The 17,116-nt window shown below is 52.0% G+C and overlaps 7 protein-coding genes and 1 non-coding gene across 8 annotated transcripts; 4 read left to right on the plus strand and 4 right to left on the minus strand.

Moving 5' to 3' along the window:
* Positions 1–498: 498 nt before the first annotated feature.
* ACHE_10063S (uncharacterized protein) lies at positions 499–2,711 on the plus strand (the record flags this gene model as incomplete). The annotated part of the gene is made up of 2 exons (XM_043281408.1): positions 499–692; positions 737–2,711. 2 exons carry the CDS (start codon positions 499–501, stop codon positions 2,709–2,711), a joined length of 2,169 nt encoding a protein of 722 aa, XP_043131183.1.
* A 2,439-nt stretch (positions 2,712–5,150) lies between these two features.
* Positions 5,151–6,517, plus strand: ACHE_10064S (TauD/TfdA family dioxygenase; the record flags this gene model as incomplete). The annotated part of the gene is made up of 4 exons (XM_043281519.1): positions 5,151–5,409; positions 5,460–5,946; positions 6,004–6,309; positions 6,361–6,517. The coding sequence occupies 4 exons, from the start codon at positions 5,151–5,153 to the stop codon at positions 6,515–6,517; spliced, it is 1,209 nt and encodes a 402-aa protein (XP_043131184.1).
* Positions 6,518–6,775: 258 nt separating this feature from the next.
* On the plus strand, positions 6,776–7,901 carry ACHE_10065S (alpha/beta hydrolase; the record flags this gene model as incomplete). The annotated part of the gene is made up of 2 exons (XM_043281630.1): positions 6,776–6,838; positions 6,888–7,901. The coding sequence occupies 2 exons, from the start codon at positions 6,776–6,778 to the stop codon at positions 7,899–7,901; spliced, it is 1,077 nt and encodes a 358-aa protein (XP_043131185.1).
* A 207-nt stretch (positions 7,902–8,108) lies between these two features.
* Positions 8,109–8,180, minus strand: ACHE_t10001A. Its single transcript has one exon. It is a non-coding gene; the product is annotated as a tRNA-Arg (tRNA).
* A 109-nt stretch (positions 8,181–8,289) lies between these two features.
* Positions 8,290–9,337, minus strand: ACHE_10066A (uncharacterized protein; the record flags this gene model as incomplete). Its single annotated transcript, XM_043281741.1, has 2 exons — positions 8,290–9,102; positions 9,161–9,337. 2 exons carry the CDS (start codon positions 9,335–9,337, stop codon positions 8,290–8,292), a joined length of 990 nt encoding a protein of 329 aa, XP_043131186.1.
* Positions 9,338–10,008: 671 nt separating this feature from the next.
* Positions 10,009–10,898, minus strand: ACHE_10067A (uncharacterized protein; the record flags this gene model as incomplete). The annotated part of the gene is made up of 2 exons (XM_043281852.1): positions 10,009–10,789; positions 10,858–10,898. 2 exons carry the CDS (start codon positions 10,896–10,898, stop codon positions 10,009–10,011), a joined length of 822 nt encoding a protein of 273 aa, XP_043131187.1.
* Positions 10,899–11,327: 429 nt separating this feature from the next.
* ACHE_10068S (DUF3140 domain-containing protein) lies at positions 11,328–11,780 on the plus strand (the record flags this gene model as incomplete). Its single annotated transcript, XM_043281963.1, has 2 exons — positions 11,328–11,356; positions 11,405–11,780. The coding sequence occupies 2 exons, from the start codon at positions 11,328–11,330 to the stop codon at positions 11,778–11,780; spliced, it is 405 nt and encodes a 134-aa protein (XP_043131188.1).
* A 2,454-nt stretch (positions 11,781–14,234) lies between these two features.
* On the minus strand, positions 14,235–17,074 carry ACHE_10069A (uncharacterized protein; the record flags this gene model as incomplete). Its single annotated transcript, XM_043282074.1, has 3 exons — positions 14,235–16,096; positions 16,143–16,881; positions 16,928–17,074. The coding sequence occupies 3 exons, from the start codon at positions 17,072–17,074 to the stop codon at positions 14,235–14,237; spliced, it is 2,748 nt and encodes a 915-aa protein (XP_043131189.1).
* Positions 17,075–17,116: the final 42 nt, after the last annotated feature.

Genomic DNA, 17,116 nt, shown 5'->3' on the forward strand with positions numbered 1-17,116 from the left:
CACGGAGCATACTAGTAAAACGTGCAGTAGAGTATGCTACTCCATCATGTGACAGACAGGGATCAGCTGACCGCTCCGTCCAAAGTACGCGACCGATATCTGAACTGTACGTCTGGATATCCGTCCCGACTATGACAGCCAGCAGGAAATAAAGAAGTCGATCTAGCAGATCAATCGCTAGCATACCCACCGCACTTCCCACCCTCTCAGTTCGATACGACGTTAGAGCTGCCCGCTGGTCCACTATGACCTCCAAACCGGTATCAAGCACGAACCATCGGGCCCGGGCCTATCGCCCGTAGAGTTTCTTTCAGCTTGTCAGAAACGATTATCCGGTGCTTTGCTTGGTACTTTCTGAGTACATTCACTTAAAGCTGGATTCCGGTTTTCTTTGTCCCTTGCTTCCTTATCTGTCCACCGGCTATTTCTACTCAGGTCTCCCTGCTTCGTTCCGGTACATTCATTTCTCAAACAATATCTTAACCATTCCGTTTCATAATGTCCGGCACCATGACCCTGAATCTACAGGCCTATGATCCCAAGCAGGACGCTGCTCCCAGCCACGGAGGCCAGCCTCTGACCTCCTCCTTGCGATCCTCGATACGCCAGTTGCGAAACCTGCTGAAGGAACAGAAAGATATCACACTCGATGGAGAGTCGTTGGACCTAAGCTCGACTATTGCTGTGGCACGGTATGCTTGCTTTCATCCTCCTATGACCTACGCTGACAGCTCAGATTTGGCCGCAATGCATCTTTCCCGAACAATGGCCACGCCGCTCAGCGCATGAACACGAGCGTCGAGCAATTGGATCAGAAACTGAAGAGCAATGAGATGGTCTACGGCGTTACAACTGGCTATGGCGGAAGCGCAGACACCCGTACCGACAGCTACGTGGATCTACAAAGAGCCCTCATTCAGCATCAAAGTGCGGCTATCCTGCTGCCCAGCGATAGAGGTCTTTCCCAGTCTTCGTCTTTTGTGGACAGTTTGAAAAGCCATGCTATTCCTGTGCCTATTGTCCGTGCTGCCATGTTGACGCGCTGCAATTCCCTCCTGCGCGGCCATTCCGCCGTTCGTCCCGACGTGGTACGGCACATCCTGACGCTCCTGGAGAAAGACATGACGCCTGTCGTCCCGTTGCGTGGTAGTATCTCAGCATGTGGTGACTTGATGCCGCTGTCATACGTGGCCGGAGCACTAGAAGGAAACCCGGATATCTCAGTCAATTGCGGCAAGAATCAGGGCTATCGCGTTCTCCCGGCTGATCAGGCGCTGGCGCTGGCCGGTCTGAAGCCTCTCGAGCTGCAGGCCAAGGAAGGACTGGGGATTCTGAACGGAACGGCCTTTAGCGCTGGTGCTGCCAGCTTGGTTCTCTTCGAGGCCAACCAACTCATCCTGCTCTCCCAGGTACTCACGGCCATGGGCACTGAAGCCCTGCTGGGCAAGCGCGGGAACTACGACCCATTCATTGCCATCGCACGTCCCCATCCTGGCCAGAAAGAAGTAGCCGCCAACATTTTCAACTTCCTCTCTGACTCCAAGCTCGTGTCGGAGGCCGACCCCGGCAAGATTGGCACAGCGCAGGATTCTCACGTTTTAGCGCAGGACCGTTATGCGCTGCGCACATCGCCGCAGTGGATCGGCCCTCAGCTCGAGGACCTGGCTCTGGCGTTGAAGCAGGTGGAGGTTGAGCTGAACTCGACTACTGATAACCCGCTGATCGACCCCGACAGCGCAGAGGTGCATCACGGTGGCAACTTCCAGGCCGCGTCGGTGACATCCGCGATGGAGAAGACGATGGGCGCAATGCAGATGATCGGAAAGATGTTGTTTTCGCAGTGTACGGAGATGATCAACCCCGCGTTGAACAAAGGGTTGACGCCTAATCTCTGCGTGGACGATCCTAGTTTGTCGTATACCATGAAGGGTGTGGACATTAACATGGCGGGGTACATGTCGGAGCTCGCCTATCTTGCGCACCCGGTTAGCAACTATGTCCAGTCAGCAGAGATGCACAACCAGGGACTGAACTCGCTGGCTCTAATTGCTGCGCGGTATACAGGCGATGCAGTGGAGGTTCTCTCCCTCATGTCCTCCGCGTATTTGTACGTTTTATGTCAGGCGCTAGACCTCCGCGCCCTACACCTCGAGTTCGTCAAGCAAGCCCACCAGGAAGTCAAACGCGTGACCGAAGACCTCTGCGGACCGGTAGTCAGCAAGCACGTCGACGGGCTGCTCTGGCAGGAAATCATGGGACACTGGGGCCGCACCAGCACCCGGAATCTCGCAGATCGGGCCGACGTGGCGGCCACGACGTCCATAGGTTTATTGTTGTCTCTTATCAGCCAGCACGGGACCGCCGATGTCCACCCTGACCATGCTGGTTTGAATGACGTGGCCAAGGGGCTAAAGTGGAAGGAGTCTGTTGCTGCGGTTTTGACAGAGACATACGACGGGGTTCGCGAGTCTTTCCTCCACGAGCAGACCACAAAGCAATACCTGTGTCATGCGTCGAAGAATATGTACAGCTTTGTTCGGGAGACACTTAACGTCCCGATCCACCGTGGCATCGTGGACCACGCTACCAAGGAATCCGGCGATGGACGCAGTCGGACAGACAAGCCACTGATCGGCTCGCACATCAGCAAGATCTACACAGCGTTGCGAGCAGGCGAATTACAGGACGTCCTTTTGCATTGTTTCGAGTAATTTCCACATTCATAGACCCGGATCACTCAGGCTCAGATTAGACTCAGACTGTCATTGTTATTGCCATGTTTATAATAGCTATAATCTAAGTAGACAAACCAATATCGAATCAACCATCCTTCTTAATCTTATACCTCGACACCCGCGACCCATCACTCAATCCAACCTCCGTCAATTCAAGCCTATATCTAAACACCCACGGAAACACCACGAACCGCAGAAGATAGTACACCACGCCCAGCGCAAGTATACCCAACGCGACGACCGGCGATAGCCAATACGGCAGACTTGTACTCCCCTTCCCATTTTCCGGCGGGACGAAGGGCATGATCAAAACAAACTGCTCAGCACATTAGCCCTCCCACGCCCTCATCAAAACAAGCAAAGAGAGATAGTAAGGATAACTCACAAGATTCCCAGCAAGATAAAACCCCAATACCACCCACGGAACCCTAAATCCGCCCTCCTCATTCCACCTCTCCTTCCTATCAAGCCTCATCTTCACCAACCCAAACCCAACAAGCGTCAACAGAAAAACACCAGGGTATGTCGTCAAATTCACGACAAAATCAAACGCATCGCCCGCCGGCGGCGCACAGATAAACAACACCGTGACGCCGAAGTGGATGAGCAGGCCCCAGATGGGCGTTTTGAAGGGGCGATTCTGCATGAAGAGCGTTGGGAAGGGGGTTATGCCGTCTTTGGCGAGTTCTTGGATTACGCGTGCTATACCTGTGTTAACGTATGGGACGGGATGGAGGTGGGAAGAAGGGGAAGGGAAGGGGGTTGGGGGACGTACGGACTGTAAACGCTATACCGAGTAAATGGCCAATAGCCGAGATGGCGATTAGCGCAGGGAGTGCTTTTGTGCCTGCGGATTCGCCGAAGACGTTTTTGAATAGCGAGGCTGCGATAGTGAGGTCTGAGGAGAGGAATTCCTCGCGGGAGACGCCGGCGAACTGTCATCATTAGCATCATTGGTTTTGATTAAAGGGCAATTGAATATAGGGAGGGGGAGGGCCGTACATAGGCGATATTAGCCAGCAGGTAGAGAACCGTGATACTACCCATGGCAGACGGTAGGGCGATGCGCAGCGAGCGGTTGGGGTTTTTGACTTCTGACAGCACCTATCCATCAGTCAGCCAAGTTAGCACTGCATAGCTGCGCAATCTGCATACAGGGAGAGACACACCATATTCAAATTATCATACCCCGCGAACGAGAAAATCGCATCCAAAAGCGCAGTCCCGATATTATACCCACTACTCGAGGTCCCCTTGAACGAGGTACTCACGTCCAAATTCCCCGTTCTAGGAATCCGTAAATGCCCACCCAGCGCTGCAAATCCAGTGCACACGATGAACGATAGAATAAACAGTTTCACCGCGCTGAGAAGATCCTGCAACCACCGTCCGACGCGTGGAGTGACTGTATGAATGCCCACGGCAAACGCTGTCGCTGCTATAGCCAGACCGCGCAGTTTCCATGTCGTTGACTCTGTGCCTGCGGCTTGCAGGAGGTAACTTGCCGATGTTATGGCGTTGCTCGCGGAAACCTCTGTCCTCGTTAACCCATATCCCTCACACCGTGAGGTCGGGGGCTTAACTAACGAAGAAAAACACAGTAGAACAGGTAGACGCAAGTCCAAAGCAACGTCGGCGAAAACGATCGTTCCAGATATACCTTGATCCCCCCGGAGCGCGGGATGCCAGAGCCGAATTCTAGCATCACCATTGCGCCGCAGGTTGATATCACGCCGGCAATGACCCAGAGCATAAGGGCCATGCCGGGGCTGCCGGCGAGTTTGAAGATTGAGGAGGGCGTTGAGAATATACTAGATCCCAGTTAACTCGGTGATGCGAGGAGTGTTGGGGAAAATGAGAGGGGAGATATATACCCAGCGCCAACGATTTTATTAACTATTAGCGAAACCGCTCCAAAGACACCAATTTTTCTGTCTTGGAGGATATATCGCTCCGAGACTTGCGAAGTCGAGCTAGTCTCCGCGTTCGACGCATTTTCGTCCGAACCGCTATACGGCGCTATTCGTGGTCAGTCAGCTATGACCACAAAATAGGGCTCTGAGTTTATCTCACTAATAACCGGTTCCTGAGATTTCGCCATGATGAATTATTCCTTCCATCTCAGCGACGTTGAGATACATATAAATAGTGAAGCGTTGTTATCTCGCCAGGCTGAATCGCAATTGTGTACCGCCGATGGTGTGATACAGACGCAGATTCGTGCATGCAGGGATTGTATTGAACATTCAGCTGGACTCGTCTTTCGCACGGATAAAGGAAGTCGTGCTTTGTGGGGCTTATGTGCTAATTATATAGTTTGGTTGGATAAGTACGGTTTGTGGGTATTTAAATGCCCATCCTTAGATCTGACATCTCAACAATAAACTGCACTGCATTAGGTTCAACTGCAGCAACATGTCCGCTACTGAAACCATCACTCGGCCTGTCCAGCCGGACATCCAGTATCATCCCGAGTATGAAAAGTACAAAGCGCGTACTCTTCGTCGCAAGGAAACGGAAAGCCTACCAACTACTCTGCCCGATGGGTTTCCACAGAAGCTTGATTCCCCGCTAGTCTGGGAAGGAAAGGATGTCGAGAAGCGTGATGACTGGCTATACCATCTGAGCGACGCTGAGTTGGATGAGATCGATGCTGCTCTGCGGCATTTCAAATGTATGTCCTTGACCCTGTGTACAACCGAATCATACCTGTTAACCAGGCAGCCCTCAACCTCCCACTGGGCCACATCAACCAATCCACCTTCCCCCTCCCAACCCTCCACCCTACCCTCCGCGCCCTATCCAAAGAAATCCACGCCGGCCGCGGCTTCATCGTCCTCCGGGGCCTGCGCATCGACGCGCACACCCGCGAGGACAACATAATAACCTACACCGGCGTATCCTCACATATCGGGAACATCCGCGGCCGCCAGCAAGACACGCGCCTGGCCAACGGGACATCTCCCGTAATCTCACACATCAAGGACCTCACGACCACAACTGACAGAGGCAAGATCGGGGCGCCGTCGAACACGCCTGATAAGCAGGTGTTTCATACGGATGCGGGGGATATCATCTCGCTGTTATGCTTGCAGACCGCTGCGGAGGGAGGTGAGAGTTATCTGGCTAGTAGTTGGTTAGTGTATAACATTCTAGCCAAGGAACGGCCGGATTTGGTGAGGACTTTGGCGGGCGAGTGGCCGCTTGATGGGTAAGTCCAAGTCCCTTTGGAAAGACAAGAGCGGTTTCGGGGAACTGATGTGTCTAGATTCGGAAATCCGGATAGGCCGTATACTCTCCGGCCGCTGCTGTACCACCAACCTGCTACGGGGACGACTCCCGAACGCGTGCTGATTCAGTACGCTCGACGGTACTTTACTGGTTTTCTGGCGCAGCCTCGATCAAAAGATATCCCGCCTATCAGCGAGGCACAGGCCGAAGCGCTCGACGCGCTGCATTTCCTAGCAGAGGAGCACAGTGCCTCGCTGGGCTTCCAGAAAGGCGATATCCAATACGTCAACAATCTAAGTATTTTCCATGCGCGGAATGGATTCAAGGATGAGCCGGGACAGGAGTACGACGCTTCCTTGATTAGTATTTATGACACTGGCTAACTGAAAGATAGGCGACACCTATTGCGACTCTGGCTGCGCGACCCCGAAAACGCGTGGGAAACACCAAAGCAGCTAGAGCACCGGTGGAATACAGTCTTTGGGGATGTAACCGTGGAAGAGCAGGCGTTTCCTCTGGAGCCTGCTTTGCGGAGGAATGTTGGCTCTTAGGTGCTTCCCTCGGAGAATTGCTATAAGCACGTAGTACAGGAATATAAATTGTTGCCGATGGTCTATCTTGCGCGATGTGTAGAATAATCAAAAAGTAGTACAGTACTCCATAGGGAAAAGCCGAGGTTGAACTAAAAAAGGGAAATCTAATTTACCCCTCATCAATCGCGCAATTGTCATTTTACCCTCATTCACTGAATTCAATTCCATTCACTTCAAGTTGTACTTTGCACACTGACACTACCCTGTTGAAGCAAAATGGCCGACTACACCAAAGAATCCCTCCATGCCCTAGGCACTCCCGACCCAGAACTCACCGAGGTACAGCCCAACCATCAACCACGGTAACCAAGCTGACCCTACCGGATAGATCCTCAAAAAGGCCCCCGCGCCAAACCCTGACTTAACCCTCGCCCAGCCCCGGGAGGAATTCCACTCGCGAGAGAAATACCGCTACACCAATGGGCCCACACTCGACACGACCGAGTCCGTGGTGCAGATTCCAATGCGCGATGGATACACCAGCGAGACGCGCGTTTTCAAGCCCGCAGAAGCATCGACAGGAACGCCGTTAGTGGTACTGATATTTGGAGGTGGATTTATCAATGGCTCGAATATCCAGCTTGTCGCTTTCGCGCGGGCAGCTGCGAAGCTTTACGGTGCGACGGCGGTGACGCTCTCGTATCGTCTTGCGCCGGAGTACAAGTTCCCGACTGCGGCGAATGATATCTGGGATGGCGTTTCGTGGTTGGCAGAACATGCGTCGAGTCAGATCGGAAATGTAGATCTGGCGAAAGGCTTCGTGATCGGTGGTGTATCCGCCGGTGGAAACCTAGCCGTCGTTACTGCGCACAAGGCCCTGAAGGACAAACTAGCTGCGCCGATCACTGGTATCTGGGCATGTATCCCGGTGTTATTGAGCGATTCTACCGTTCCCGAGGAGTACAAGGACCGCTGGTCGTCGCGCGTACAAAACGCAAACGCACCGCTCCTCAATGCCCAATCCATCGAAGCCCTCCGACAACTATACCAACCCGACGAGAGCTCCCCAGACTACACCCCCTTCCCGAACCCAGCGGATCTCTCCTCCTTCTCGAACATCCCTCGCACGCACGTCCAAGTCGCCGGCCTGGACCCCCTCCGCGACGACGGGTTGATCTACGAAAAGGCGCTAAGGGATCGCGGCGTTGAGACCAAGTTGGATGTGTATCCTGGTGTTCCGCATGCGCATTTCTCAGCGCTGCCGGGGTTGAAGGCATCGTATCGGAGTAGGAGGGATACGCTGGTTGGGATTGGGTGGTTGTTGAGGAAGGAGGTGGATATTAAGGCTGTGGAAAGCGTGGAGGAAGCGTGGGAGCCGGCATTGCTTGGGGCTGTTCGCTGAGCTGTACATAGATTGGCGAATGAAGGCATGGTTTCTCCAATCTGCAAATAGAGTGCCCTTGCTATCCTGACAATTAATCCTATCTAATCTGACCGGTACGAATGACGTAGGGCTCCGCACCGCATCGGGAAGTGGAACCGCAAAATTTTCAAGCCCCAATTATTCCCAGCAGCAAAAAGAGAAGAAAAGAAAAGAAAGCCAAAAAAATGACCGACGCAGGGGTCGAACCTGCAATCTCTTGATTCGTAGTCAAGCGCCTTACCATTGGGCCAGCCGGCCTTGTTGGATGTCTTTACCAGGAAATAAATATATATTCCAACCCAGCATATTTATACAGTACAAAGTACTTCGATTGTTGAACATAAAAAAATAATCATAAAGAATGACACTACTCATATATCTCCAAAAGCTTCTGTTTCTCTGAAACAAAACCCTCTTCTACATCCACCGCGGATACAGCAGAACCAGCCTGCTTCTTACCCCGTGCATGGAAATATATCGAAGCGCCAACCCGTCCAACCAGGAAGCCAATCACACACGCCACAAAACCAGCCATGATACCCAGCAACGCTGGCATGATAATTGGCCGAACAAGACGCAGGAAATGACGGTTAGAACTGCTGTGGTGCGAGGGGTAGTGAGTGAATTGGTAGAACGAGAGGATCTGGAAACGCGAGTTGTCATCTGACGGGATTCGCGGTGTAGTGCTGGAGTCGAGATCCTGCTCTGACTCTGTCGAATGACGGTGTCCATCGATAATCAATAGCTTGTCCGAGGAGTTTGACGCCCCGTGCAGCCGGCTCTTGACTGCTTCCTTCACGGTGACCATGTATCCACCGACTTGTGACTTCCAGTACTTCAGCTTCCAGCGCTGGGTGTGATGCACTGCGGGCTCCACCCTGATACTCGAGAGGAGTAGTCTCTCTTCTGCATTGCGGACTAGTGTCAGACTGACTAGATCCGTGGTAGCGGGTCGACCTTGGCTATCGAGCAGATTCATGGTAAACCGGTATAGTTTACCCTGCGCGCGGGGAGGAACTCGTTGCGTATGCAGTGCGTAGGTCAAATGGACGTCTTCGGTTTCTTTGCTTGTTTTCGAGGACCAGTGGCGGGTAGCTGGGAGCTGCATATCCGTGGTAGGCGGGAAGACGGGAATGTCGTTGGCGACAAGAGTGCCGTTTGTCATGGAGAAGTCGAGGGTCTAGTCGCATTGCATTAGTGTCTACATTGATTTTTGACATATAAGGCATAGAGTGTACCAAGTATGCGTTTGGCTTTCTATCTTGCGAACAGGCAGTGTCTGCGAAGGCGCAAGGCGCACATGGTAGCCGGATTTGATTGACGTCTGAACGATACGCAAGGCTGTCATTCTGAGGTTGAATGGCTAGCGCGGTGCATGCGCCAAGATACAAGATTGATAGGAAGCGTAGTAACATGATTATAGAACGAAGGACTGGATGTCAAAAAGAGCGACTGGTAGAGTAAGGAGAGAATGAAGAATGAAGATGAAGAACGGGATGAAAGGAGGAGAGAAGAGGAGGCCTTGCAACAGTGGAGGAAGTTGACGCGTTGGAACGGCTCTGTGAATGGATGGCTATGTCGATCCTGTATACTTGCATTTGTATGCGCATGCTGATTGTTCCTTTATACCGTCTCCCCTCTCAATCCAACAATCCTGTATTCTCCCTTTTCCTTTCTGCCTGCCTTTATCTTTATTGCTCTCGTTCTTCTTCATCTGAGGTGTATCTGATTTGCCGTTCAAACGTGCCATCCTGGAATCTTGATGCCTGCACATCAAGCCCCATAATTATTCAACCCGAGTCCAGAACTGTCTCAGTGGCATTGCAGTATCCCCCCCATGTCTCTTTCACGTCTTTTCTACTTGTAAAAGTATTCCATTGTCTGTCGTGACAGCCAAAATATTCTGAACTTTTTCCCGCGATGAGAAATGCCGAGCCCATATGGCGTCATCGAGGGTCTCTACTTAATGGAGAAACGTCGGAGATATCTGACATTGTATGCGCTCCAGAGTATTGCTTAAAAAAGCTTGGCTAACCGCACGGATAGATAATAACACGGGTAGTGACAGGGACAGGGACACAGGCAGCTATGTAAAAAACACTCCCCCGTCCACCACGCTAGTCTGCCCCGTCGTATAATCCGAATCCGGATTGGCCAAATACCCCCCAACCACTCCAGCCACATCCTCCGGTGTCCCAGTACGTCTCAGCGGAATCACCTGCTCCGAATAATTGCGCTTCATGTCCCCTTTCTTCTGTCCACTCATACCAGTCAAGTTTTCATCGATCCCGTCGGTCATCGACGTATCGATTAGCCCCGGCGCATACGCATTAACTGTGATTTTATGCGGCGCACATTCCTGCGCAAAGGCCTGCGTTAACCCCCTGACCGCAAATTTACTAGCACAATACACCCCCAGGGGAGCTGAAGCTCTAAACCCGCCAATGGACGCCGCCCCGAGTATCTTGTACACACGCACCCCAGCAGCGGTCCCCGGATCACCCTGTGCGATCATCTGCTGCGCAGCGTGGGTGTAACAGTTGAACACGCCCTTGACATTAACCGAGAATACCTTATCAACGTCCTCCCCGGTGGCAGAGAATAGGGGCTTTGTCTGGGCGATGCCGGCGTTGGCGACCATCAACGTCAGGGGACCGAGTTTGTCGACTGTGTCGCGGACCATGGCTTCTACGGATGTGCCGGAGGTCACATCAGCTGGGATGCTGATTGCTTTTGGGCGGCCATCGGATGAATGTGTGGCGTTGAGTTCAGCGACGACGGCGTCGATGTCTGCCGCTTTGCTGGGGATGTCGTTGATGCAGACGGAGTAGCCATCTCGGACTAGGCGGGTTGCTATGGCTTTCCCACTGGGGAGGTTAGTTTGTTTACAAGTGCTGTGCAAGCTGTGCGGAGTGTGGAGTATAGGGGTACCAACATCCCGTTTGCAGATCCGGTGACAATCGCTGTTCGACGCATGATGACTGCGGTTCTTTACTTCGATCTCAAGTCTATTGAGATCAAATCAGGGGCAGTTAGCCCCTTATATGCAATCATGACCCCGCATTCTTCGGACAAAGGCGTAGGTTCGTCTTGCAATGTTTGCTTTGTTCGATCTCGATTTGGAATAGCGGCGCTCGTGTATCTGCGTATCTGCGAGATCACGACAATCCGATGATCCAGTCATGGCCTCGATAGTAAATGATCATATTGGTCCGTGTAGTGCTCACTTATCGATGCCTCCAATAGTCGGTTAGTCAACTGGAAAGTGCATTCCGCTTCCATTGTTCGGTTGACTGGGTGGAATGCATGACGTCAATCTGATAAGATGCCAATACGATGGCACAATATCACGGACACACTCGTTCAGGGAAACAATCGACAGAATAACCATCACCAACCGCCAAAATGGTCAAAGGCAGAGATACCGTAATCCAGTAAGACCCTCCATCACCACCCCCAATACGCCCTCTAACAAACACCAGCGAATTCCACGACCTAGTCAACATGTCCCCCAACGAACTCTGGGACTGGCTGCAGAAAGAACAATCCCAATCCTCCGGCTGGCAGAGCGAATCCGGCGAGACTATCGGACACGAGAGGTACTTTCCCGTTTCCCAATTTGTCGCATCTCCGGCTTCTGAAGAAGATGGACTCAGCGGCCGTCGTATCGCCGATATCCTCGCGCATAATCCTGACCGGGATCCGGGGGGATATACCGAGCATGACATTGAGCATATGAGGAAGGTGGTGTCTTATTGTAAGAGACATTTGGCGCAGGAGGAGAAGGCGAAGAGTGATACGGCGAGTAAGAGTTATCGGTCGTTGAAGAATTGGGGGCATGATGCACTGAAGGAGTAGTGGCTGTAGTTGCTAGGTATTGGTTGAGGGATATGGTCTGTATGATAGTTGAGCTGTATCGTATTCTGAGAATGATATGCCTCAAAGGGTCTTTTTTCCAGGATGAGTGCTGGCCTGAGGATAATGAGGATCATGTGCTAACTGCCGCATCTCTCGTCGATTTTCGATCGTCCGGCCTATGTAGTGACTCAGCCTGGCTTGCTTTCATAACATCGACTGGTTTTTATGTTTAGTAAGGGCATGCTACGTTGCACGTTGCCGAAGCATAGGATGGATATGGAGAGAGTATGACTATACACCCCTGTAGCTACGAACCTGCGACCGCTCTCTTCATATCAAATCTATTAGTTTTAGACCGATGCCAATTATATGTCAATTGATCTAATCCGATGTGGCATGGTCATGGTGTGGACTGTCTTATGTTATACATGACTCGATTCATGGCAAAGCATCTTCCCAACGCTCAATGCAATTTGGAAATAATATCGATCATAAATTCAAATACTTTGTAGCTGTATATCGGGACCACAAATATGGGACCACAAATATGGGACCACAAATATGGGACCACAAATATGGGACTGCGAATTCGTGGGGGGTGGCGCTTTCTTAAAACAGAAGCAGCATCTACGCCTTCCAAAAAAAGAATTGCAGGCAATCCGTCGAGCTACGAGAGCAGCCTAAAGACTGTTGCCCCAACGCCTAGCACCCAACGTTCATCAGAAAATCGAGTGATGACCTCGAGAGCCTATGACGACCATTTCTAGTTGGGATGCTGCCTACACGAGGCCCTTTCAATCTCCCTCGCGGTTTCCTCCTACCTCTCTCTTTCCTTCTTCAACTCACCCACCACTGCGTTTAGACTGTTTCCATCTAACGCACCGAATACCCACGACCAAAAGTGACCTTTCGAGCACGGGCAAACGATCCTCGAGTCTACAGAGAGTATGCTTTTAGCTTTTCCCCCACACTCTTCTTCGTTACTGACATAAGAGACAGCTCGCAGCAGACAGTTGTCGACCGGCTTCTCTGGGCCGACCTTTTTCGTCTCGGGTCTACATGAAAAGTAAGTTCTCATCTCCTTTCTCTCTCTTCTCTTTTTCTCTTCTGGCACGCCACTGGAATCAAACAGCTCGCTTTCGACATGGCCCAGGGGAACTTCATCAAAAAGACCCTTGAGGCTATAAAGTGCAGGCCAGAGTGCTCCTAGAAAAGGAAGTCTGGCTGTAGGCTGAAGAGAAAGCCCACCCCTTATCCACGGAGGCACAAGGCGGATTACTCGTCAATGTCCCTGCCAGAGCAGGATCAGCCGGCCCAGCCTATGTCCAAGCCAAAAGGTGACGGGCCTCATGCCTACGGGCTGACGAGAACACCCACTCCGGTTCCTACCAGGGGGCACAAAAGGCACGCCGTGTCTCGGTTGCTCCGGGCATACAAGAGGATGCTGAGGAGAGTGAAGAGGTTGAGGTACTTGGTGCCCACCTCGAGAAGCTTAACCTCATCTCGGGGGCCCAAGGCGCCCTGGTGACCATCGTGGCCCAGGGTTTTGACGTGGAGCAGGACTTGAACTAAACTCCACCAGCCAAGGAGCGTTAGGAGATGCCCCGGCACGTCTCCTTTCTCGAAACTCTGCCCAGAAAGCCAAAGCGGGAGGGGCAATCTCACATCGGGTGGGGGGGCTTAAGCGGAGCCCTACCCCATCTCCGTCTAAGCAGGGCTTGGGCCTGTTAGAGAGAACACCGAAACGGCCGCCAGTGCATGCTTTATTGACAAGCACCGATACGCCTGGCATGTCGACGCCGTCAAGGTGGACTTACTTCCCAAAGTCTTGCGGAAGCACGTCGATAGCCAGCTCTCGTTAACAGAGTGGTTGCGTCTTCCCGCGCCGGGGCCATCGCCACTGTGCCAGGCATACTTCCTGCCTGAACCAGAGGTCTATTATGAACCCGAGATCCCAAGCAAGGTCGGGTATACCCATCCCATATCCGCTGGAGAACTACGGTGGTCAGGGCATTGGCTCTGGCCTGCGGAGAGTTCCCACACCTAGGATTTGTGTGGGAGGGATTTAGGGTCTTTTTTGTTTGTCTTCCTGTAGGTGTACTCCTTTCCCCACTAAATTTATCCCAAAAGGCTTTTCCCCAGATGGGTTTTAACGAGGCACCTTTTTCTGCCTTTCCTGTCTTGACACGGACTTTCGACACGGAGCTTGCATACGAAGTACGGGTACTACCTAAGTTTACTTGGTTGTGTGAGCATGAATCAAACTGTTCACTTCATTATATTCCAACTGTAGACTGTAGCATTTTCTGCTGGACTCACCTATTTGTGTCCTTTGCGCTTTCAGTACTACAAATAGGCAGCGTTCTCATACGTCATACTAGCACAGGGGACTAGGGTGGCAATATGCCATTAAGCAATACAGCATATACATTCTCGTACGATTCTAAAGTTAAACTACCCATACCAAATCCCAAAGACATCCGTCTTAACCCTCTCATAATCCTCTTCTTTATCCGGATCTCCGAAGATCTTCAACGCACTCACCACAAATGTATAATTCCCCGCCGGTGCATAAGTGCCATCACTCAACTTCCCATGCCATGCACCCGCAACATTCTGCCCTGGCACGTAGTGTGCCGGAAAACCGTCAATTGAACCGAGAATTTCCTGCCCAAGTACCTTTTCTGTATTGTACTTGAACGCACGTTTAACTCTGCTCCTGGGGATATGACTCTGATTCAACAAAAAAGCATCAAGAGGCTGCACGTCAACCCTCAGCAACGCCGTCCCCATCTTCAACTCCGCAAAAACAGCCGGCGCAAGAAGCCCCGGATACTTCGCGCGGTTACTATTCGGCGGCGGAATATTAAACTGATAATGGCCCGCCCACGGCACACCAGGCCTGGAAGTCGATGTCAAAAAGACGTGTCGCTTGTTGAGGATTGGTGCATCTTTTAGCGCCGAGTCAACTCCTAGATAGGGAAGAGAGAGAGACTCATCGTCCTCGCTGTTTGTCGCGTTGATGGTGATGTATCCGCTGTACACTGGTATACGTTGTGTGGTCATATTGAAGGGGAGGATTGGGGAGACGTGGATGAAGGCTTCTTCGCCGGGTTTGATTGTTACTTCTGTGATGCTGAATGAGAGGGCTGCACCGCGAGGGATTAGTTCTGGTGGATGGCCCGCTGTAAAGTGTGATCTTGAACCTTTGGTTGTGAAGGTGTAGAATGTTGCGCTGGGGGTGTGAGCAATTTCGTATGTTACTGCTGCTGGGCCTGTGTTTTTTAGGGTGAAGCCACCGTCTTTGAGAAGATGGGTTGTGTCGTTGAAGGAAATTGAGGGGACGGAGAGGAGGGTTGTTGCGTGAACGGCGTTGTAGATGTTAATTAGGCCAGCTCCTTGTTGTGGGACTGGTGCCAGGAAGGGGTATTCGGATATGCCGTCGTGGAAGGGCTGTGGTGTTGCTGTGGTGGAAAGTAAGTTGTTGATGGTCGCAGGGTCGAGTTTCCCCCGCGCTTCGAGGAGGAGGGCTATAGCGCCGGCTGCGTAGGGACAGGACATGGATGTCCCCGAGAGGACGGCATATCCACCCATGGCGAGGGGGTACGTTGAAGCAATGACGCCGCCGGGGGCTGAGATTTGGGGTTTTGTCTGGACTTCATATGAGGGGCCCCAGCTGGAGAATGTACTTATGTGCCCGCCTGTAGTGTAGTTTGGTTCTTCCATGATAACCAGACCCGCGTGGGCAGGCGAGCGGATGTGAAGATGGACTTTGTGGCCTGCCTCGAGGAGAGAGATCCATTTATATCCTTGCGTTTGCGAGACCATTCCTGCGGATTCGATGCCGGGGGCGTAGACGTATGCTTGGTTCGTTCCTGGCTGGGTGTTGTAGAAGAAGATGTGTTTCGCGCCGCGAGCTGCTGCGTTGCCTGCCTTTTGGCTGAACGAGCACCCACCTCTGCGAATGAGGATGATGTATTCTGATAGATCTGCCGGTTCTTCGGGGAGATCGTGGCAAGCGTCATTCGTGGAGGAGGTGTTGTAGGTTAAGGCGTAGAGCTGGTAGACGCCCTCAGAGATATTGGAGAGGATTCCTGGTGCCCAGCCAAACTCAGAATCTATGCCGTTGGCAATGTATGTCCCCGGGACAAGGAGCATGGGGTATGCTTTGTTGTCGACAGAGCCGACAGATGTTGCACCGATGCCGCCTGCTGGGGTTGAGGAGTGGAAGGGGCCCATTGTTCCGCTGTTGCCGGCTGAGACTGTGCATGGGATGCCGGCTTTTACTATGTTTGAGACCACGACGTCAAGGGGTTCTATTTTTGTTAGTTGAGATAGGATATGAACACTTAGGGTTGATACCTTCACTCCAACCACCGCTTCCTCCAAGCGAGGATGTAATGACATCCGCACCCGACTCATACGCCATGGAAAATGCCTTGATGAGCACATCATTCGTGACAGCTCCATTACATCCCATCACACGGTACGCGCCCAATGTTACATTCGGAGCAACACCAGTGAAGTAGTCTTGTGCGTTGGACGATGCAGCAATGATACCAGCGACATGAGTCCCATGCCCCCCACAGTTATCATACGGATCAGGATCTGGGACTGGTTCATTTTCACCAGTATACGCATCGCCGACAAGGTCATACCCGAAACCGACTTTGCATCCAGGGCCGAAACACCCACCAAGGTCAGGATGGTAGTAGTCAATTCCGGTGTCGATAATGGCGACACGGACGCCAGAACCTGTAAATCCTTCCTCGCGCAGCTTGTCAACTCCGGTCATTGCGTGCAGCGAATAGACGTTGTCGTCGGTGGCACGTTGTTCGATCTTCCGCTTGGGCGAAGAATGAACCTGGTACTTATCGGCTATGCTAACTTTCTCGTATGGAAGCGAGTATTTGCGCATTGGGAAGACCTTTTTGACGGACTTCGATGAGGCGATTTGCTCAATCTTTCTTCGTTCATCGTGTTCGTCGTGCGTGTCGTCTAGATGGAATGATGCGCCTTTGAATACGGAAGAGGAGAGGCTGAGTCGAAGTCTTGCGGAGATCTTTGCCGTTGAGAGTTCTGAAAAGAAGGCATTTTCATGCTTTATCTGTTAGTACCTGTTGCGCAGAGTAGTCAATACAACTTACATTGTCTAAATGATCAGCGAATTCCACGATATATGCACCAGGGATAACACCCGTTTCTAGATCAGCAGCTTTAGCGATAATCAAACTGCTCAACAGGAGCAATTGCATGAGGAGTATTCCCCGCGCTAGTTCCAAAACCCAAGCCATATTCTCTGATATTCCCAATTGACCAATCCCAAGTCAGACACC

The sequence above is a fragment of the Aspergillus chevalieri genome, chromosome 1 (assembly GCF_016861735.1).
Source record: "Aspergillus chevalieri M1 DNA, chromosome 1, nearly complete sequence".
Classification (NCBI taxonomy): Eukaryota; Fungi; Ascomycota; class Eurotiomycetes; order Eurotiales; family Aspergillaceae; genus Aspergillus; species Aspergillus chevalieri.